The 21,988-nt window shown below is 34.9% G+C and overlaps 2 protein-coding genes across 4 annotated transcripts; both read left to right on the plus strand.

Moving 5' to 3' along the window:
* The first annotated feature begins 1,424 nt into the window (after positions 1–1,424).
* LOC143459947 (uncharacterized) lies at positions 1,425–11,769 on the plus strand. 3 transcript variants are annotated; one of them, XM_076957268.1, is made up of 5 exons: positions 1,425–2,708; positions 3,577–3,678; positions 7,094–7,356; positions 7,528–7,693; positions 10,099–11,769. In XM_076957268.1, exons 3-5 carry the CDS (start codon positions 7,169–7,171, stop codon positions 11,032–11,034), a joined length of 1,290 nt encoding a protein of 429 aa, XP_076813383.1. In that variant the 5' UTR covers positions 1,425–2,708; positions 3,577–3,678; positions 7,094–7,168; the 3' UTR covers positions 11,035–11,769. The 3 variants fall into 3 exon arrangements, with proteins under 3 accessions (XP_076813383.1, XP_076813382.1, XP_076813381.1); XM_076957267.1 differs by lacking the exons at positions 1,425–2,708; positions 3,577–3,678 and having other exon boundaries at positions 6,524–7,356; positions 10,099–10,827; positions 10,919–11,769; XM_076957266.1 differs by lacking the exons at positions 1,425–2,708; positions 3,577–3,678 and having other exon boundaries at positions 6,524–7,356.
* Positions 11,770–13,604: 1,835 nt separating this feature from the next.
* LOC143459949 (uncharacterized) lies at positions 13,605–17,477 on the plus strand. The gene is made up of 3 exons (XM_076957270.1): positions 13,605–13,908; positions 16,101–16,266; positions 16,414–17,477. Exons 1-3 carry the CDS (start codon positions 13,649–13,651, stop codon positions 17,401–17,403), a joined length of 1,416 nt encoding a protein of 471 aa, XP_076813385.1. The 5' UTR covers positions 13,605–13,648; the 3' UTR covers positions 17,404–17,477.
* The last annotated feature ends 4,511 nt before the right edge of the window (positions 17,478–21,988 follow it).

Below are 21,988 nucleotides of genomic sequence, written 5' to 3' on the forward strand. Positions count from 1 at the left end.
AACTAAGACAACTTCACATGATGATAAGATGATTCTCAGGAATAGTGTTAAAAGCCCATGGAAAACGTGTAAGAAATTGCAAAGTGATCTAGCAACATCAGGAGTGATTATTATTGATGCATCTACTGTCCGAAAAGGGCTCCTTGCTGCGAGAAGAATTGCAAGAAAACCCATGAAATGCAGTTATTGACTTCTGCTATGAAGAAAAAAACGACTTCAGTTGGCAAACAAATATTAAAGTTGAGGTACAGAGCAGTGGGAAAAAGTTATATTCTCTGATGAAAATCACTTTGAAGCGCATGACTATCGATCATGGTTAATTGTTTTGTAATATCACTAAAAAAAAGTACGTATCATTGAATTACCACTTCAGTTATATTTCCGCTTAAAGTTTGTACTTCTGTTCCAGGAAACTTTTGTCATGCGTTTCTCTAAGCTTTTTTAAAGCGTAAAGTGGCAAAATATTTTGATCTTCAAAATCATTTTTGATCAGGGTTGGCATGGACAAACGCTCCAAATTTAGAACGGGTTTTCAAAAAATTATATAGGACAATTGACCATAGGAAAAAATTAGATGAGATTCAAAAAAAAACAGAAAGATTTTGCGTTTTTGATTTTTCGTCCGAATGGTATTATTCAAAAGCGTTGTTAACCAATTAAAGGTACTTATTCAAGCAATGATTCCATTTTCCAAGGCTATAAATAAACATCATGAACGTTTATACTAAAAACATTAGGTTTTTGTTGGGGTTTTGGGCACGTTTTCGATCGTGTAAAAGTAAATTTCATGTCCCATGTTGTGAAATCGCTCACAATGTATTCAATATTAAAATATTTTTCCAAATTACGGAGGAAGAATTTGAAAGCGTATTTCACCGTAAGTATAAGTGTCACACAGCCCGTATAATTAAAGATAGGGGAGTAAAGGCAAAAAGTTGATTTAGTTGTATTTAAGGTTTCATTGAAGTTACCATCATACATTTCGAATATGATCATAAGGTAGATTTAGGTTTTATTGTTGTAACATTTAAGTGAACGTCACTGTGACAGGAAGTTGTGAGCAATAGCTTTGATCGTACGAATTTTCTGCTGAGATTGTGACACTGTGACAGTAAAAAAACACTGTAAAAACGTTACAGTTATAGGTTAGCGGGAAGAAAACAGTATACACTGCGTAGCATAAGTAAAGTTTTACCAATGTACAATACGCATATGTTGTTACGCTTTGGTCTACTGACAGCAGCGGCGGCGCCAGAATATTTTCTTTAAAGAGCTTCAGAACGGCTGGTTGAAAACATGGACGAGCTAACCTATTGATATTTAATAGTAGACTAGACTAAGTATACGGTCACAAGAAAAAATGAAAAAACAAGCTGGATAAAGATAAGCTTTGATAATAACAAGGCAAAGCTCATGTTTGAAATTAAGAGGATAAGCGTGAGATTTTTTATTGTGTATAAGCTACCCAGTACCGGTATAGGTTATTAGGATTCGTCAATTCCAACAACTAAAAGCAAGCAAGCATTCCTCTTTTGAACTAAGTACGTAATCAATTATTTAACTACAGCTATAAATGAACTAATCTAGGTCGTTTTTAACAGGGACAAAACAATAACATCACATGACTACGTTATAGAGATATTAGTTTAATCTTTTATCAATGCGACATAGCAAAGACACTTGGCAGCCCAACGTGTTTATGGATAACATATGTTGAATATGTCGTAAAGACCGGACCAATGAAAGTGAATAACAATATTTGAATTTAATAATGCTGCTGTTTCTGGCAGAAAACAAGAACCAATATAACAGAAGAAATATGCCATACAGAGTATGTTAGCGCGTAATCGGCCTTTACGTAAACTACAGCGATAAGCGAAGAAATTGAACATTCAGAAACCTAACACCTGCCATGAAAGCAAAACGAGGCAGCTGGCATTGTTACACCAATCACCATTCAATTGAAACAAAAGCCATACTGACGTCATAGAAGTCAATTTGAATTGTTATATAGGGCTAGGCACTGACACTGAAAGCTTAGAATGTTAACGTAGTTTAGTTTTAGTCGATCGTAGTTTAGTAGGCAGGGACGAAGATGACTTCTGGAAGTAGCTTTACAACTGTAAGTCTTGATTTTGAATGTCAGTTATCAAATCATCTTGGCTGCTCTGCAGTTATGGTTACATTATAAAAACCTTCGTTTTATAACAAGATGTTTTATAACATCTGCAGCTTTCATAGCACCTATAACACTGTAAAAGTTATAGCCGATAAGAAGTCGCAAACACGAAAGTACGTTGAACAAAAGTGAAGAAAAGTATAAAAGTAAAATCCCCTAAGGCCCAAAAAGTTGAGTTTGTGAAAAAGCATGGCCCAATGCCCTGGACCCCGACTAAATGCGCTAGTGGAAGGGCCTGGTAGGCTATATGTTCGAAGAGTCTATCATAACGGAGCTCATCGTTATTCCCACACTTATGTTTAAAAGTGTAAGGGTCTAGGCCCAACCGGCTCCTTGTTTCGCCATCTATGACACAAATGGCTTAGACCAAAAGTGGGCAAACTGCGGTTTGCCGACATGTTTTTTGTTGCTCTTCTAGCTGAATAGTAATATCCCAAATTGACTACTAATTATAAAATATTATATATTATATTATTATAACCAAATTGACAAACATATTGACCGTATTGTTATTGACAGCACACGCGAGGTAAGTTTAGTCGTTCAAGTATGGAAGTGCAAGTTTCAAGTATAGCAACAATTTATTAACAATTTATTATATATATATTTGAGGTTTGCGATGTATTGTATACTGTATATTTTATTTTGTAGAGAAAGCTTTGTAAAGTAATATAGTTACAAAAAGCCTCGACGTTTTTGATTTTTTTTTAAATCTTTTCCTAAGCAGAAAATGTGTCGTCAGTCTGTTTGTAGCTCCTGCAAATTTTCTATACTTATCCATTTGACCAAATACTTGTAAACTTACATTGTGACACTAAATACACTTTTTTCAATTAAAATCAAATTTGAAGTGAAAATAGAAGATAAAATCAAAAAAGGATTCAAAAAAATCGTAATCAAAATATAAGTCATACCTACAAAAATTAAAATGAGACTAAAACAAAAATGAAAACGAAAATGAGAATAGAAATGGAAACAAAACCGGAAGTTGAAATTTACACTCATAAGTATTTTATTTGAGTTTTGCAGTTTGCTAATTCCTTGTTCAATTATTCTATTTCAATTTTTAAGTTTCTTGTTTCGAAAATTTCATTGTGTTAAATATATTTTAATGAAATTATACAGTGCAACCAGCTTTTTATCTTCATTTTATTATTTTTCCTTTTTTTGCTTAAAATATTCACATAGATTAAATTATGTTTTAGTACATTCTAAACTTTTTATTTTTTGTTTGGAATTATCCGGTTTGACATAATCCTCTATAATTTAATGCAGTTTGCTTATTTCTTGTGTGGATATTTCGAGTTTGCTATTTTCCTGTGTAATTGTTTTTGTTTTTTTTTATTTCTTTGTTTGAGAAAGTCCAGTTTGTTTATATCTATACTGAATTTTAATAGCGCCCCAAGTTATTTGTGGTCATCCTGAAAAACAATCATCCAAAATACGGAAGTTAATGACGCCATGCCATTTGTCTCGTGATAACGTATGCCAGCATACAGGTGCGGTAGCTTGGTTCTTATAAATTTCAGTCATTTCATTTTCATCATATTATTTTCGAAACGATTATTTTCAGCATAAGAATGTCACAGATGGCTGTAAATTACATAAACTGGTAAAGCATTAAAAAATCATAAAAAGCTGTGTTATACTGTAGAAAGTTGAACCCACTTTAAATTTGTTGCAAGTTCGGTTTTTTACCAAAGATTTGGTCAACAAAATGGCTGTTGCACAAAAGTTAATGTTGATCAAACAATTATAATGTTTACTACAGCGACTTGTTTACAAAACACAAGAGATATACTTATCCAGTAAACAATGTTGCTTTTCCTTCGTTATTGTTGTGTTTGCGGATTCAGAAATATTTGCCACTTCTATTGTACAGCAGTGCGCGAGGTCAACTTTTCTTTGCTCTCTCACACTCTTATATCTTATTGAAGACAAATGGGTCAGAACTCAGAAATGTGGGGCGCTTTAGTTATTTTGGCATCCCACAAAGATTTAATAAATCAAATTGCTTAAGTTTTTGAAACAAATTTAACAAAAATGAAGGCAAAAGTTACCTCATGAACTGAGAGATATGGTGGGTCATGCTATGTAACCAATCTCCGTGGTAACAGCTCGGTAGCCGAGTAGTTGGAGCGTGAGGCTTGCCATAATAGCGATGCCCAGTGACACTACCATTGTTATGCGGCTTTATGCCCTTGAACAAAACGTTAACGACGCTTGCCTCTGTTTGGTGGGCCTGGTGAACAGTTTTAAACTCGATCAAGACAATACAAAAAATAAAAAAAAACAAAGAAAAACGTGTTCCGTATCAATTAAACCTTGCACGATTTTCCTCATCCCGAGGATAAAGTTTATGATACCATACCATTTAGTAGGCTATTACCATGCGTTTAGTGAAAACCAACAAATCGTGACATACTGTGAATCATTTATTCTCGGAGTGAGGAAAGTCTTTGCACGACTTGAACTCGGTATTCATTCCTCATCGCTCGAGCCCCAGTTACCTTGCTAGTAGTAGTGGAAGTTCATGTTGCATGATACAAGCATTTGTTGTATTTTTATCTTGTAATGTCCGAATTTGTAATTGTTCATCAGGGCCACTGAACAGGAGCAAACGTCGCTAATGTCTTGCCAAAAGGCATTAACAAGGGAGCGCCAAGCCAATGTATATGTTAAAAAATCAAGATTTAATTTTTTACGGGCCACCCCTCAGGACTGTTATAAATGAGGGAAAACATAGTTTGCAAATTTTTATGGCAGTTCTTTTTGTTTAAGTGATGTGGCATTGTCATCATGGATGACATTAAACAAAATGCTTTGGTTTTGTTGTGCTTTGCACTGTAGTCATTTATTTGAACAGTAAAGCATCAGCACAAAAATACTTTAAGAAAATAGCTTAACTGGCTCGGAAATTATTTTGTACTATACATAACTAAAAGATAAGTACTTATCATTGAATTACCATTTTAATTATATTTCCACTTACAATTTGTACTTCTGTTCTAAGAAACATTTGTCATGCGTTTCTCCTATTGCTCATTGTTTACATTGAGTTTCCAAAGCGTTTGTCTTTAAAGTTTCGTTTTCAGTGTGAACTCTGACGGACTTAAAGCTGCGAAATGAATATTTTAATACAATAATAATCGAATGACATATTTTAGATAAAAAGAAAATTGACTACAAGTACACAACAAAGTGCAGAAGCCCCATGTCATAATGTGAGTGCATCGGTGAGTGCATCGATCGATATATCAGTGCATGGAGTATATCACGATGCTTGCCAGTTTTGCATGGAATCATTTAGCTGCTGATGCAAGGATGTGTGCGAGAATCTTTGCAACAGTGCACCCATGTTGCTTAAAAAAATTGATGAAGGTCGAAAAAACTAACATCAGTTAATTAGCATGTATAATGTAAACATAGGAAAGTGTACATGTTTCTGTTGAAAAATTGAAATGTCAACAGAATATTTGATCACAAAGCTGAAAGTTTTCGCCACTGCTAAAATCACAGCACGAGTGTTGCAACGTTGCAGGTGGTGACCCAAATTGCAGCTAGCAAATCAGGCTTCAGTTTATTGTAGGGGCATGCCATCTGCATGAGCGATCCTTCAATAAGTCAACTTTTGCTATATACTTGAGTCAATCGCTATTGTAATTCAAATTTAGAATTAAGTTTAACGACTAAAGAAATTTAAACAATCTAAAAGGTTTACGATTACATTTCCTGTTCTTTGTTTTTATGAAATATTTTTGCTAAATTTCAGCTTTAATATTAACTTTTCTAATTCATTAGCATGGCAGCAGCCGATACAAAAAATTTCAGCTTGCAAGTTACTTTTCTGTCTAATTTCTGGACACTTTTTAATCCTTCACAATGAAAAGAAGATTATGAAGAAGCAGAAAGAATAATCTTGATTACTGATGATGCTTTTGACTTTTGCTTTATTAGCAAAAGGTGGACTTTTAGTAACAGATTTAAAGCATAGTATGAAAGATTAAACCATGCAAGAAAAAAATCTTCAAATGAATAGAGCAAAAAGTACTGAATAAGTAGAAGTAAAAACAAAAGTACAAATAGGATTTTGAAGTTGCTCATGCCCATACCATGGAAAAGATTTGTGTTGATTGATAAGCAGGATCTTTTACCTTTAGCAGAAAAAGAAACAAGAATTAAGAAAAAGAAGGCAATTTTAAGAAATCGACAATATCATTGGGCAGTATAGGCACCATATGAGAGCAATAATAAACTATAGAGAAATAGTAATAACGTATGAGAAACATTTTGAGGAAAGAAAGTACAAACTTAAGTATAAAAAAATTTCAAAAATGGCGATTTTTTCGACGGAATATTTATAGATCTATACTTATAAATTGTTTAATTACGGAAACATTGCCACACAAAAAATTATTTCATTGCAAAATGTCAAAACATCAATGCAGTGTGTTGTGAAAATAACACCCAATCCTGAAATAGAGAAATAGCAAAAACACAATTTACTAAAGTATTTAAGGATCAATATAAAAATATTAATGAGAAGCGTAACCTTATATCTATTATTATTAAGCTTTCAGTTTTTATATGTTTTAAGGTTGGAATAAGTTTGCAAGTCTCGCCAAACGCACTGTTTTAGTTAGTATAGTGGTTGTTATATATGCCATGGCCAAAAATTACAGTTTATCTTATATAAAACGTCATTTAATTAAAATCACTCTATTCATCGTGATTCTCTGTTTGATTTTGGAGTATTTTTCCATAATGGAAAAGACTTCTGGAACATTTCGAGTTGGCAAAGTATCAAAAGATTTTTCGAAATCTCTGCTATCATCATCGCTAACCGTATCAACACACGAAAACACTTCGCTACTAAAGTCAGATGAATCACCAATTCATTTTTTCCCGACGCAGGAGCTTACAGAGACTCATTCTATTCTGAAGAAGCCAACAACAACTGTTAATCCTCCAGCTGCATCCAGCTCTAACATGTATCCTTCTAGCAAAATAAAAATAATCTGCTCTACATGGAGAAAGCCATTACATAACGTATCGGCTTTATCATCACAGATTACACTAGCTCCTGACAGATTCCTGTATCCTGGGTTAATCTGGGGACCAAACAATCAGATTGTTGGTTTATTTCAATCTATATATGTCGCTATTCGCCTCAACAGGTAAGTAATACTGCTGTTATAAGATAGTTAAGTGCCGCAAAAACTTGAACGTAATTCAAATAGAGCGTGCCAGTACATAAACCATACGTGCTCGTAGACGATATTGAGATTGTGAAATAAGGAACCAGTTTGTGACATAAAGCAGAAAACCAAATTGTTTTCTTACTGTAGAACTTTGGTTGTACCACTTTTCCAAACACAATACACAGAGGGCAAAATAAAAAGCGTGCCAGATTATCAACGAATTGACGTGGATCATTTGTGTTCGTTTGTATCTTGCATATCAATTGAAGATTTCCATAAAAAGTGTCACGGATCAATGGATGTTGTGTTTCAGGTAAATGACTACATATTTATTCGAGGCGGCTTGTTGGCGCAACAAGCGACGTTAATAAACGGATGAAACTTCAAACGTGGAAAACTTGAAACTCTACTTGGCTTATTGCTGATACTTATTTTGTCAAATTTGCACCCGAGGCGAAATTAGGCCAAGTAAAGCATACGTAGCAAACTTTATTGCTGTTCTCCAACTGCATGCGGCCCTTATGGACATAAACTACGGCACGTGACATCTCCTGTCTTTATATATTTATCAAAATTTACATTTAATAACATATCAACAGTTGCGGACCAAATTTCATTTCTAAAGTACGTGTAAGTTTAGCGTCAATATTTTGGAGGCCGTCAACACATTGCTTTATACAAAGTCCACATACGCTTTTACCAAATAAGTCGTTTTGTTGCACCAGGCCTTTGTGTCAAGGCGTGACGCGACACCTGATCGAAAGACACTTTATCGAACGACACTTAATCGAACCACAGTTTATCGAAAGACACTTAATCGAACGACAGCTGATCGAAACGACACCTGATCGAAACGACAGTTGATCGAACGACACTTTATCGAACCGACAGTTGATCAAACGACAGTTGATCGAATCGACAGCTGATCAAAGCGACAGTTGATCGAATCGACTGTTGCTTCTCCCGCACACAGTCATAGCAAAACGTGGCGTACCGTTGCATTGTTTGCTGTAGAAAATTAAAATTTGGTGACTTTTCATAAAAAATGTTCAGCTATCTGTCCATGTTTGTTTGATAAAGTTGGATTTTGTAATTTTTGAGATATTGTGATATTTATATAATTTTGCTCTTTCTCCGCATTGAAGCGTATTACTCATTTACGCACCAATAACTTGACTAACTATTCTTTTTCGTTCTCTTTTCACAGCGGGGGCGCGGCGTAACAAGAAGAATTTCTAGAAATGTGTCACTTTTAGAAATACCTAATTTACACTAAATTCACTTTCTTTAGTTTTACAATTATGATGTATACAGGAAGCCAGATGATGTTTCTACTAACCTGTAATAATCTCATCAGTCTACGACGCATAGGTTTCTAGGTTACTCTCGTACTTAGTAATTCTCGTGCGTATTCTTGTGATATCTTATTAATATGTGGGCGGGCCGGCCGCCATGCGAAATCGTACACTTTATGATACAAATATAAAATATAGATATAAAATATAAATCGTCAACTTTATGATATATACATCACAATTCATTAATGCACACCATTACAAAGACCGCACATCACAATGGCTCATTGTTTCAATGTTTGAGAAACACGCAAAAATCTTGCTTGAACTGTCGGTTCGATAAAATGTCGTTCGATCAACTGTCGTTTCGATCAGCTGTCGGTTCGATAAAGTGTCGTTCGATCAACTGTCGGCTCGATTAACTGTCGTTCGATAAAGTGTCGTTTCGATCAGGTGTCGTTTCGATCAGGTGTCGTTCGATAAAGTGTCTTTCGATAAAGTGTCTTTCGATAAGGTGTCATAGTACCGTGTCAAGGGTATCTTTGTAAATCACAACTACTGCAACGCAATAATTTAAAGTTCAATTTAGTTGCAGTTATCCAATAAAACAACAAAAGAATTTTAAATATCTCATATAGGTTTTCCAAAAAATTGCAATATTTATGAAAACTGATCTTGTTCGTTATATGTCATGCACATACGTTGTACCCTTATGTATATTTATACAGTTATATAATTCGCGACGTATGTAACGAGCAAGAAATTGTTTTGAAGAGTAGACCATGCTGTGCAAGCTAGTGTATACATGTAAAGAACGATCAAGCAAATGAGTCAAAACATTAAATGCGCATCTTTCGAGGACAGCTGGTCTATAAACAGACTTGCTTTTGTATAATGATTTAAAAAAAAGATAACCACTAATTGGACCAAAAAGCTTGGACATTCTTAAACTTAAAATTGGCTGCAATTTGTACTAATTTTGGATCTAAAAACAGCATGGCTTCGTCTATCATCATTTGCTTCATCATGTGTCTTATTGCGTAAAAATGATGTGCTCTTTAAACTTACAGGCAAGTTAATGAAAAACCACACAGTCATTAACTATTAATGAACGCGTTGTATGCACAAACAATCTTAATTTGTTCAGACACATGTTAATAGTGGTGGTGTAAAGTAACAATAGACATAGAACAGGCTAAAACTGTTCTATCCGTTATCAATAATGTAATTTTTGCCTAATATTCTCAAATTTGAATCCGAAAATGTTTATTTCGGACAAAAGTTTAAAATTAGTCCTTTTTGGACTCCCTTTTCAAGTTGCTTGGTAAAGTTTTACTTGATGGAGGTCGCTTATTTTGCTAACCTGATTTGTATGGCAAAACTTGACTATAATGAAATTTTTTTTATTTCGTATATGTTTCAGGCAATGCCATCCAAAACACGTGACGTAGAAAAGTTCCGGAGAGACACACAAATGCATATTAATATGAGCGAAGAATACAAATTGTCGTTCTATCCCTGTTGCAATAACTCGGCCTCTGAAAATTGGTTATCTTTAAATCAACAAGTAATTAGAAGAACTTTCAATACCACGGCACCATGTGCTTTGTTTGCTAATGTTTTTAGGCCTTTGACGTTAAAGTCAATTGGCCAAATTGCCATACCATTGGATAAAAACTATACAACAGTTCGACAAATCAAAGATGATAGACTTTACATGGCTATCGTCGATTCTGTACGGCGACCGAAATGTATCACACAACTTGCAGACGCATATATTGGTGCTAACATAAGAACTAATGAGTTTGTCGCAGTACATTGGAGATACGACAAAAATGATTGGCTTCCAGTGTGCCGTGGTCTAAAAAGATACGAGCTTTGTGGGGTCGTCACCAACATCACGTCGGAAGACGTAGCGCGAGCAATTATCAATAATCTACCATTGCTACATGACAAGAATGAAATGCACTCACGGAATATAAGCGCTGCTGTGTCGGTCTATATTGCCACCCCACCAAGTATGAAAGAATTTAAATTGGAAATCTTTGATCATTTACAAAAACTTGATCCTCGCATTAAAAAAGTTCCTCTTGACCTCGACGTCTATCTAAGCAAAAGTGTGTTTAATGAATGTTGGAACAGCACTGGCTGGGTAAGCCTACTTGATATACTTTCTCTTACCGAGATGGAAATAATGAGAAAGAGTAAATATTTCTTCTATTCTCATTTTTCTACTTGGTCAGATAACATTCGACCGTTAAGATGGAATAGATCAGAAGGGAAAATACAAAGATTATTTGAGGCTTCAATACTTGACTTATCCGAAACTGTAATGAAAAAGAGAACCAAGAGAAACTGACTCTTACATCTTCAAAAAAATAATCAAGAAGTTCTTGTTGTTTTTTGGTCGTTGCATTACGATAAAACAGTAGTGGATGTGTATTGGCTAGCACCAGAAATGAAGGTTTCAAAAATGGTATTGAAATTAACTTAAATTAAATTTTCTTTTTTCGAAAATTTTATTTTCTTAAGTGGATTTTACCGGAATTTTACACCGCAACCAGCCTTTTATTTTCATTATATTATTTTTCCTTTTTTTTGCTTAAAATATTCAAATGGATTAAATTATGTTTTTCTACATTCTAAACTTTTTATTTTTTGTTTACTCTCTGTACTGTTTGCTCTATCACTTTTGTTTCGGTTTAAAGAGGGCATATATGGTATGGTAACATAATATTTATTCTCGGACTGAGGAACGTCTTTGCACGACTTAAACTCAGCATTAGAAAAATTGGGGAAAGGGAGCGGTCAATAGTTGCTTCTGCTGATGTTTGCTGGTTTGGTTTGACGAAAGCGACCTTAGCTGGTGGCCGTGTATAAACGTTTCAGTAATCAGTCGAGTGTATTTTGACATACAGGAAGATATTCAAGTATTAAAGAAGAAAGCAATATATATCTTTAACTTTGCTTATTAATTGTATACTACTTCATATAGCAGAGCAATTATTGTTATACTATTTCGAAACTTTAAATATGTTCAAAAACTGTAGCTTTGAGGCATTTGTAAGGCATTTTCTTTAAAAAATCCTTTGGACAAAAAAATCAAAATTGAGATAATGTGTTGTAACATACTGTTAATGTAGTCGATTCGTTTGGTTTGACCTCACTTTAAACCAAAACTTCATGTAAGCCCAGGAAGTAATGAAAAGTACCTTAATTAGGCCTATACTCTAGTCTAGAATTTATACTGCTTATACACTGCTGCATATAAGCAAATATTGACCATGCAGTAGCCTGTATTGCATGCTCTATGACTTTGTTACGGATTAGAGATCGGGGAGTAAGCAACTTCCAGTTTTCTAACTTTTATTTCCTTTGTGAGATTAACACTCAAGCCTCATAGTCATAGTGAAAAATACTTAAAATAGCAAGAACACAATTTAATCAAAAATAATAATACCAGTTAAAAAGATATTAATGTGGCTGAGAAATATGTATAACTATTTTAGCTATTCAAAAAAAGTTGGTTTTTAATTTGTTTATTTACGTTCTGCCTTCATTTTAGCTGCCCTTGAAAGTGAAATGATCAGTGATCGTGGTGATGGTGATGGTGATGTTGATTGTGAGATTTCATCGGATTTATAGGTCATATCGGAGTGCATTGAATTTAATACGGGTGCTTATTATGTATAAGAAAGCGGATAGGTTTTAGGAAAGCTATTTTATATAGGTGGTTTATGTTTGGGGTAAGTTACGAGATATGTTTAGAAGTAAAAGTGTATCAAGCGATCTGCAAGATATAGATTAGATTATATTATTCGCTTTCAGCAAAAGAGGTTGATGTCGTTAAACTGCGTCATACAAAAGAATAGGTTAATTGCCTTCTTATAAACGGATAAAATGACAATGAACAATTTTAGCTACTTAATAGACGTGTTGCAATATAGGCTAAACGTATTCAACATAAAATATTGACAGCGGGCTGAAATACACATATCGGAGATTCTTAAACTAACCGTCGAGGATTTTATGTAACACAGTTCGCAATTTGCCTTTTAAGAAGAGGGATCCACCAGCTTAAGCTCGATCGATCTGCTTGAGCGATGGACGGAATCCGTCAACAACGTCGACGTCTCACACAGTGACACTCGAGCCCAAAGCATGCAGCATGATATAAGCAACCTGACTAGCTGATCAACTCATTCTTCTTGTCCGTGCTCCATCTCTCTGAGCCTCACCAAAACTCATGCAGTAAAAAGGGAATCCACGATAGGAAGTCATCCATAAAGTAGTGGCAAAGAAAGCGTCTGACCTGTGGACGATATATAGAAATATCTGACGGCAACACATCTACCATGATATTTTCACAGAAACGTTTGCCGTTGCCTTCAAACAAACAAAGCCAGGCATAGCTCCAAGCCAGACCTCCTGCTTGTGACATTAAAAAATTGAATGTGCAGAAAAGTCATTTTAGTCCCCATCGAAAAACTTTTGAAGCCGCCATAGCCCTAAAAAGATATCTTTCAAAATTTCTTTTGTGTGACCTTTTTGAAACCCTCAAACACCTCAATCTAGTGGTGCAGTATAGATCGTAGTTAGAATTGGACGTATAGCTTTTTATGATGCGGTCATCATATATTTGTTCAAACTCAATCAAATCGTTTTAGATTCAATCTGTTTATTTTTTTTATTTCGGGGTAGATAGGCTATAGGTCTGGCATAACGGATATTTTGCCAACATTGTTTGTAAAGCTACTTCCATGAAACATCGTGAGATTAAAATTGCAGCATGGTTGATAATTTTCTGTTTGGGTTTGGTGTACGTTTATTTAATGATTGAAGCAATAGAAACTGATAAGATTTCCATCTTACCAATTCGCAATATTTTTCAATCATCATCATCAACAAACGCATCTACAAAAAAAAAATCAGATGTACCAAAAGAACAGGATGTTATTCCAACTCAGCATGTAATGAAGATTTACCCCGATAGCCCGAAAAAGTCAACAATAGCTTCAGTCATTTCCAGAAAAGTATCTGTGAAATCTCCTTCCTCCAGCAAAATGAAAATACGCTGCTCACTTTGGGAAGAGCCGACCTATAAAGTATCAAATTTATCATCTCAGATTTTACTAGATCCTGATAAATTCCTCTATCCCGGATTAATTAACGGACCAAACAACCACATTTACGGTTTATGGCAATCGGTGTATTTGGCAATTCGTCTGAACAGGTAACGTTGTAAATAGATTAAATTATAGTTGCATGTTCAAAAGTTGGCAAAGAGTGCGCTAGTAGAAGTAATTATTCTCGTGACAATAGCAGCGGCATTAGAAATGAATTTTGTTAACTCAGTAAAACCTTACTGCCTGAAAGTACAGCTTGTAAATTGTTTGACAATATCGTAAAATAAAAGTTTATCGCAAATCACATCCACATTTTATAAATTAAACAAGAGCTTCAAGTCTTATTCGGTGTAAACGTAAAATGACTTAATGGCAGTCGGTCAGTAAGCACAGCAAATTATACCTGGAAAAATAAGAAGCCAAACCACTGACGGACAAACAACAATGGCACACAAGTTACAACTATAACGTTTATCCAAGGGTATTAGCACACATGAGTCTTACAAATAAATGGGGTGGTAACGATTAGTATATATTGTTGACATAAGATAATACAGCATTTAAAAATAAAAATTTACATTTTGCCAATGCTTTTTACACTTTGGTAAGTTAGTTAAGAGCGGTTTGAAAGTTAGCGCAGCGACCTCTTAATAAAAAAATTGATTAATAAAAAATTATTAAAAATGTATTTTTGAAACGACAAAAAGTAATATGCTTTATGCATTATTTCTTATTTTTTTCTGTCTTTTTGTAAGGCACTTTTGTGTGGTAAAAAAAAGTTAAACTGGCTACAACCTGCCTCGACCAAAATGCTCACACTTGGCCCAGCAGGTTATAGACCAGAGCTTTTGTATAGTAATTTTGGCTCAGGCCATCTGCAGTCACATATAGCTTTTGCCACTAATATAACTAGAATGTTTGATGATCAACTCGATAACTCGTCAACTTTTTTGAAAGCATATTTGCCTTTACAGCAAACAGTTTGCAGACAAACAGCTCATCAACACAGACAAACAAACACAAAAATAGGTCTTGAAATATTTGTTAAGACCTTTAGGCAAAATGTTCTACATGCATCTATAAAGATTACAGAAAATGCACAAGTTGGGAAATCCGTGAATTTCTTCTATTGCTAAGTCTTGAACGTTTATAACATTTGCATTTATAAATAATGTGCTGTATTGTATGCATTATAGGATTTCCGAATTCTATCTTTTTAGTCAATAACTCAAATATACTTTAAATTTCCAAAATAATTAAATCAACCAGAATCCTTAAACAACGACTCCCTTGATAAACTTTATTTGCACTCATAATGTGTAGACCGGCATGAATAAAAAATGGCAAATATATTCCCAATCTCAGTTTATTTTTATCAAATTGAAACCCGATAAATAACATAAACAGTTGAAACTAGAGCAATACTCACAGAGCGCACACTGCATACCTCGGTCAAGGCAGCTGAATGCTCCCATGTGATAGTTTAGAACGGTTATAGAACTGTTTCACCGTAATTTGTTGATGTATTGCACTTATATAACGGCAGCCCATAACTTTTTACTTTGTTTTTCACGTGCATCTCAATTTCATCTCATTTTAATTCTTTTTTATATATTCATTTATTTTTTATATACTTTTTTCAACTAACATGGATTTACATGAATGCAATTAAATTGACATAAATATAATTTTTATAATTTACTGTATTTTAAATCGTGGTTTTAACAACAAGTAGCAAGTGGTTTTATGGGTAATCCACTTGAACTTCGCATAGGTAATTAATAAAGATATCAAGGAAATGGTAACCAGCTTCAACTGCGAATAGGTAACCATGCAGGAAACCGGTAACTGTCAAGAAACGACGGTAAAGAAACATTTTGTGACAATTTGTGTTGCTCTCACACGTCTGACTGTGATTTTTCTATTGTAAGATAGAGTTTTGACTTTGTTGTTTTTGCATTGGAGTTAGGCAATTATCGGTTAAAACTAGTTTTTTGCCTGTAATGTGTCTTCCGGTGAGTTAATCAGCCCAAACTTTCCATTTTTACGTAATATAGACGAGATGTTCTTGAAATTTAATGAAATTGGATCACAGGTTTTTGTTTAATATTGTTAATAGATAACCCGAAAAACGGTCATTAAACAAAATCTCCTTGGCGTAGGTAACAATAAATATTGAAAAAATTGATGCTAACCGCATTCAAATTCTGCAAACTTTTTCATGAAAAGGAAAATTAATCCCACGTTGATTTACTTTATCATTCAAAAACGCAAATAATACTTTTATTTTATTTTCCAGAACGTTGGTCATGCCACGCTTTGCGACACACTACGCAACCGGCAAAGTGCTAAGTGTACCGGCGAATCAAATTATTGATGTGGACAGTTTGTGTTCGTTTGTGTCCTGCATCTCGATTGAGGAATTTCGCAAGGCATGCCATGGATCAGTGGATGTTTTGTTTCAGGTATTCCAACACTTACAATGGCCGCTGATCGATAGACCTACATCAAGAAATTAAGTAATGAGTGTAACTTTCTGTATTTACCTAATGAGGTTGTTTTATATGTAGTTAGGATAAGACACAAATCACTTTTCTTTGGCACACTTTTAGGCTATGGAAACGCGCTTATCAGATATAACACGCTTCGAAAATGATGCAGGAATGAATGTCTCCAGAGTGGAAGAAAATGATTTGCTTCATCCTGGTGCAATTAATTTGCAGTTATCTCAAAACGGGAAAAAATCAAACATACCAGCTTTTCCCAGTTCAAGTTACAAAATGACACATGGTCCCAGCTGGCTCTCGTCAAGTGAAAAGTCGATTCGAGAGGCTTATAACTCAAAAGTACCTTGTGCTTTGTTGGCAAAAGCATTCCATCCGCTTTCCTTGGAAGTGAAAGATAATATCGCTGTTCCATTGCATACCAAAGAATATGAAATCAAAGAAATCAAGAACAACGTCCTTTATTCAGCCATCGTTCATTCTGTTCGACGTCCTAAATGCGTCACTGAAGCGGCGGAAGCATACATCGACGCCAACATAGGTACTGATGAGTTTGTTACAATACATTGGAGATACGATAACAATGACTGGTTAAGAGTTTTTAGCAGATTCGCAACGTGTCAAGCGTGCAAATTTCTGAAAAATATCAGTGCAGAAGATGTTGCACAAGCAGTTATTAACAATTTGCCTTTGTTACGTGGCAACAATGACACACAGTCTGTAAACACTGTTTCAGTCTATATTGCTACACCGCCAAGTTTAAAAGAATTCAAGTTGAAAATCTTGAGTCATTTAAAAACACTTGATTTTCACATGGAAAGAGTACCTCTCGATCTTAAAGTCTATCTAACCGAAAAAGGATTTGAGAATTGCTGGAAAAATAGCAATTGGGTCAGTCCCAGTGAAATACTTTCTCTCGTTGAAATGGAAATTATCAGAAGAAGTAACTACTTCTTTTATTCTATTTTGTCGACTTGGTCAGGGAACATTCGACCTTTAAGATGGAAACGGTCAGATGGAAAAATAAAAAAAATGTTTGAAGCTTCAATACTTGACTTGGCTAAATCTGAAATGACAAAGAGAATGAATAGTAATTAACACAGTTTAAGTGGTGGAATGTTAATAATAAAAACTTTAACATTTGGATTGTTTACCAAATGCCTATTGCCATCTTTTTTCCAAACAATATATACGATCCAGAACAATGGTTACATTAGCATAAAGCCTAGCCACACAAAGCAACCTTTTGTTTTTATTAATAGGTCCAATATGCTGCAAAACAGTAAACCTAAACAGAGCAGAAGTAACTTGTCCAAAACGGACAAACCTAAACAAAAAAGCACAATAAGGGACAAAACTAAAACAAAATGCAAACATAAAACGGATCTGTATAAAAAAGTAATCACAATACGAGCAAACAAATGTTGTAAAATGATAACAAACCTGTGAGAATACAGCCTTCGCAGTTTAATATTTTTCAAAGCGGCCAAATGTTTTGTAAGCATTTTGGGTCCTGTAAAGTATTGCACCACAAAATCCCTTAAAAAGCGAAAAGAGGAAAATATTTCTTAAAAGTCAGAAAGTTTACGTAACAATGCTTATGACAATAAGATAAACCGAATAGAAATTTTAAAGAATTTTACAAAATGTTTTGGCCATTTGTTATGTATTTACTTGTAAAAATAATGTTTTAGCGGAAGGTTTGAAAAGTTAATACCCGGTATAAGCTTTCAAATAGAAAATAACTTTCAAAAGGTTTGCACGACATCGTATCATTACGCTTTGGTGCTGTAACTCAGGGCTTCCCAAACTTTTTTGCTCGCGACCCCTTTCAAATTTCTGAAGTTTTCCGGGATCCTTCACGTTTAAATTGATTAGCAGTGCGAAATATACATTAGTCATTAGTGACATTTATTGAGATGCAAAGACTGAATTCAAGCAACCAGAACTCAAAGCCTACTTTACACATATGTAGGCTACTGGAAACAAAAAAGCACACACATTTATTCAGTGTGATTGGTGCGACTGCTTTCTGCTACAAAGCAAGTCCAGCCGTGGCTCAATATATGTTAATGCTGGTCTCAAGGCGGTTTCAATGTTGATTAGGCTGGAACGATATTTTGTTTTGATTGTATTTTGTATTTCGTGTAAAATTGGTATAGCCTACGCTGTGCGACCCCTGAATTTCGTTTGGGAACCCAGTTTGGGAAGCCCTGCTGTAACTAAAGGAAGTCGCAAATCGGAAGTCAACAAAATTTCATTGTCAGATGGATAGAAAACTACCTTTCAAATCCGTTAAGTTCTATGCTTTTGTGTTTAAAAAAGTTTTTGGTAACTTCATGCTGTAATCACTAATAAGGGAGCAGATTTTTCTTAAAACCTACGTACAACTGTACATTCCACTATACAAATTGATTTTTCTGTTAGTTGAAATGAAAACGTTAAAAGTGATTTGTTTAACCTTACACTTAAAACTAAAGCAAACCATTGTTAAGGTCGAATCCTGTTACTGCATCTCTGTCAAAGATTATTTTGCTTGTGTTATTTATGATATACACTTACATTGTTCGTTACCAATGGTTATATATTTGTCTTATACGCAGCTTTGGTTGGATTCATACATATAGGCGCCTGCAGCGTATACGTACAGTATACACGTGCGTATTATTTTTCAGCTGTGTATTTTATGAACTTACGCTTACTAAAGTTTTTCACTTGAAAAACTTAAATGGGCTTAAAATGTCTATGGGCTGGGATCAAGCCCACAGGAATAAGAAAGATAAAATGCTTTGGGAAATAAATAATACACTTCGCAGGAACAAGAAAATTCATAATTCTGATACCCGCAGATGTTTGATAATTATAATAATCGAAAATCTATGAATTTAAAGCGATGGCACAAAACATTGTAAAAAAGCGAAAGTTTCAAGCAAATATTCAGAAGCGGGATAGGTTTAAGGAGTTAATCCGAAACTATACAAAACACCTAAATGTATATCTGCGCTCGTCTCATTACATACACAATCTATGCACCACGTTGGCGCCATATTCAAAATTCCTCTGTGACGCAATAATTGGAAAAGTTCGATTGTTCGGCAAGGACCGATCCACCAATCCAAGCCGCGTTCGCTTGTTCCTTGTTAAGAGTTGTCTGGCGTTCCTTCCATCTTGCTGTTTACCTCATCCTGGAGTCGGGATCTCAATCCTGTTAACCTCCCTTTGCCCCCAGATAGAAGAATGTTGTGGTTGGATTCCTTCAGCAGATCAGCTTTAACGCTGAGGAAGAAGAGCACATCATTGTCATATCATTAACGCATCTCTATAGCATGGCAGACTTTGGCTAGTCGTTGCTCTTGATAAACAATGAGCAGACGCGGCTCATGGAAGAAAAGAAAACAGACACGTCGCAAGACGTAGCGCGAGCAACTATAAATAATAATCTACCATTGCTACATGACAAGAATGAAATACACTCACAGATTATAAGCGCTGCTGTGTCGGTCTATATTTCCACCCCACCAAGTTCAAAAGAATTCAAATTGGAAATCTTTGATCATTTAGAAAACCTTGATCGTCGCATTAAAAAGAGTTCTTTTTGACCTCCACGTCTATTTAAGCAAAAGTGTGTTTAATAAATGTTGGAACAGCACTGGCTGGGTAAGCCTACCTGATATACTACCTCTTATCGAGATGGAAATAATGAGAAAGAGTAAATATTTCTTCTATTCTCATCTTTCTACTTGGTCAGACAACATTCGACCGTTAAGAAGGACGAGATCAGAAGGGAAAAAGTATTTGAGGCTTCAATACTTGCCTTATCCAAAGCTGCAATGAAAAAGAGAATCAAGAAAAATTGACTTTTACAACTTAAAAAATAATCGAAAAGTTCTTGTTGCTTTTGGACGTTGCATTACGGAGTCAAAAACTTCAATATATTGGCTAGCACTAGAAATAAAGGTGTCACTTGAAATTTTTTATTTTTACTAAAGGCGATGAAATTTTATCGGCACCATTTTCTTTATAGAATCAAGTCGGTCATGCTTGTAAATGGAGAGGGACGGTACTAAAACTAAATTTTAGATTAGAACGCTTCATTTATTTAAAAAACATGACTGAAGCAAGAAAAAACTTAAGAGAGGACCCGGCGTTGGAAAATTGTTGCATAGGCTAAATTAATTGTGCTTCATGATTTGCTACGGTACGGGTAATTATGAGGATATATTTTATTTTGAGGCGCTTTTAAAGAGTTTTCTCAGGCATAATTAAGCCTTCCCCTTAAAAAGTTAAAATCTTAAAACAAATTTAGAGGCTCTGTCATTTACACTCTTAAGTAAATTATATGCTTATATGCTAACTACATAGTTTTACATTATAACGTAATTTGACAGTGTTTACCGGTATTTCATTATTTTTGGTTCGACGCTATTGTTTTATGTTGTTGTCAAATCTTAACCTTATACTGTTGCAACAGCTGGTTAGTCTCGTAATAAAATATTTTGATTAAGTTTATAAAGCTGAACTTGGCCAATATGGGTTTAAATTAAACTGAAATTTAACCCAACTAAAAGTGCCCCCGCCAAAGCTGGGCCCCAGGGCACTCCACCTTGTAAACCCAGGGCTGTTTGAGGCAAGTTGACTGTGGAATCTCTGCTGCGTAAATATTAAATGTAGTGTCGGTGATGATCTTGTGGCTGTGCTGGAGCATCATTGGCCAAAAAGAGTTCTTGACACGTCAACAAACACTATACTGTACTTGCTTTAGATTTATAAGTGAATCAAACATTGAAATACGTTTTGTTTGCTGTAAAAGACTTCCTCAATTTTTTATTTCAGTAGGGCCACCTGATGTCAGGTGCTCCTGCCTTGCCGAAATCCAGTTTGTTCTTCAGAGTAGATGTTTTAAATATATGGTTCGATACGATTCAGAATGAACTTATCCAAGATGTTGCATGCAATGCAAAGTGGATTATTATATAATTGGCTCTAACTTGGTAATAACTTTATAAGCTTATTTAGCTTTAGCATGGCAAAGACTTTGGCTTGTCACCAAATATTCGAATTATTATAATTATTTACAGTGAAGTCTGACGTGAGATCTACGTCAGCAGTTTTTTGTGTACACTGAAAATAAACTGAATCTCTGCCACTGTTTCTGAAGTTATTTCTCCGTTTGTTTGTCGGTTGAAATAAGTGCGTGATATGAAACAACGGTTCTGATTCACTCCTTGTACATTGTATTAATAAACCGCCAGTGGGTGCTATATTGTACTGATCAACAAGGATCGGCGATTTATCTAAGTGTGCCAACGAAAATGGCTGCACATGCGGTAGGTTGGTTCTTTTATATGGATGCTTAATGTTTTTTCGACAAAACTTTGTTTGGCCTACAGTAAGTTGTGCTCACCGCGGTTTGTTTATTACTGGAACTTTGTTAGGATTAATTGTTTGTTTGCATCGTTTTAATAAACCTTTGACCTGGTAGCTGAATAGTAATAAGTCATAAAAACAGTTGTTTACTCGACAACGCAATATTTATTACCACCAGGCCAAAGAGTATTAATGCGTGAGAATAAGCACGCCGCGATTGTCGCGTATATGCTGTGGATCACTGGCATATAATGCATAGTTATGAGTTGTTACAGAATATGGAGAAAATGGGAAGGGTCAATATTGTCTCCTGCTG

Source organism: Clavelina lepadiformis, chromosome 5 (assembly GCF_947623445.1).
Source record: "Clavelina lepadiformis chromosome 5, kaClaLepa1.1, whole genome shotgun sequence".
NCBI lineage: Eukaryota > Metazoa > Chordata > Ascidiacea > Aplousobranchia > Clavelinidae > Clavelina > Clavelina lepadiformis.

Excerpts from the sequence above, each read along its gene's own strand:
- LOC143459949 (XM_076957270.1), top strand. The coding sequence starts at position 13,649 with ATGAAGATTTACCCCGATAGCCCGAAAAAGTCAACAATAGCTTCAGTC. Across the intron at positions 13,909-16,100 it reads TTGGCAATTCGTCTGAACAG|AACGTTGGTCATGCCACGCT; the intron begins GTAACGTTGTAA and ends TTTATTTTCCAG. Across the intron at positions 16,267-16,413 it reads CAGTGGATGTTTTGTTTCAG|GCTATGGAAACGCGCTTATC; the intron begins GTATTCCAACAC and ends GCACACTTTTAG.
- LOC143459947 (XM_076957266.1), top strand. The coding sequence starts at position 6,845 with ATGGCCAAAAATTACAGTTTATCTTATATAAAACGTCATTTAATTAAA. Across the intron at positions 7,357-7,527 it reads GTCGCTATTCGCCTCAACAG|AACTTTGGTTGTACCACTTT; the intron begins GTAAGTAATACT and ends TTCTTACTGTAG. Across the intron at positions 7,694-10,098 it reads CAATGGATGTTGTGTTTCAG|GCAATGCCATCCAAAACACG; the intron begins GTAAATGACTAC and ends TATATGTTTCAG.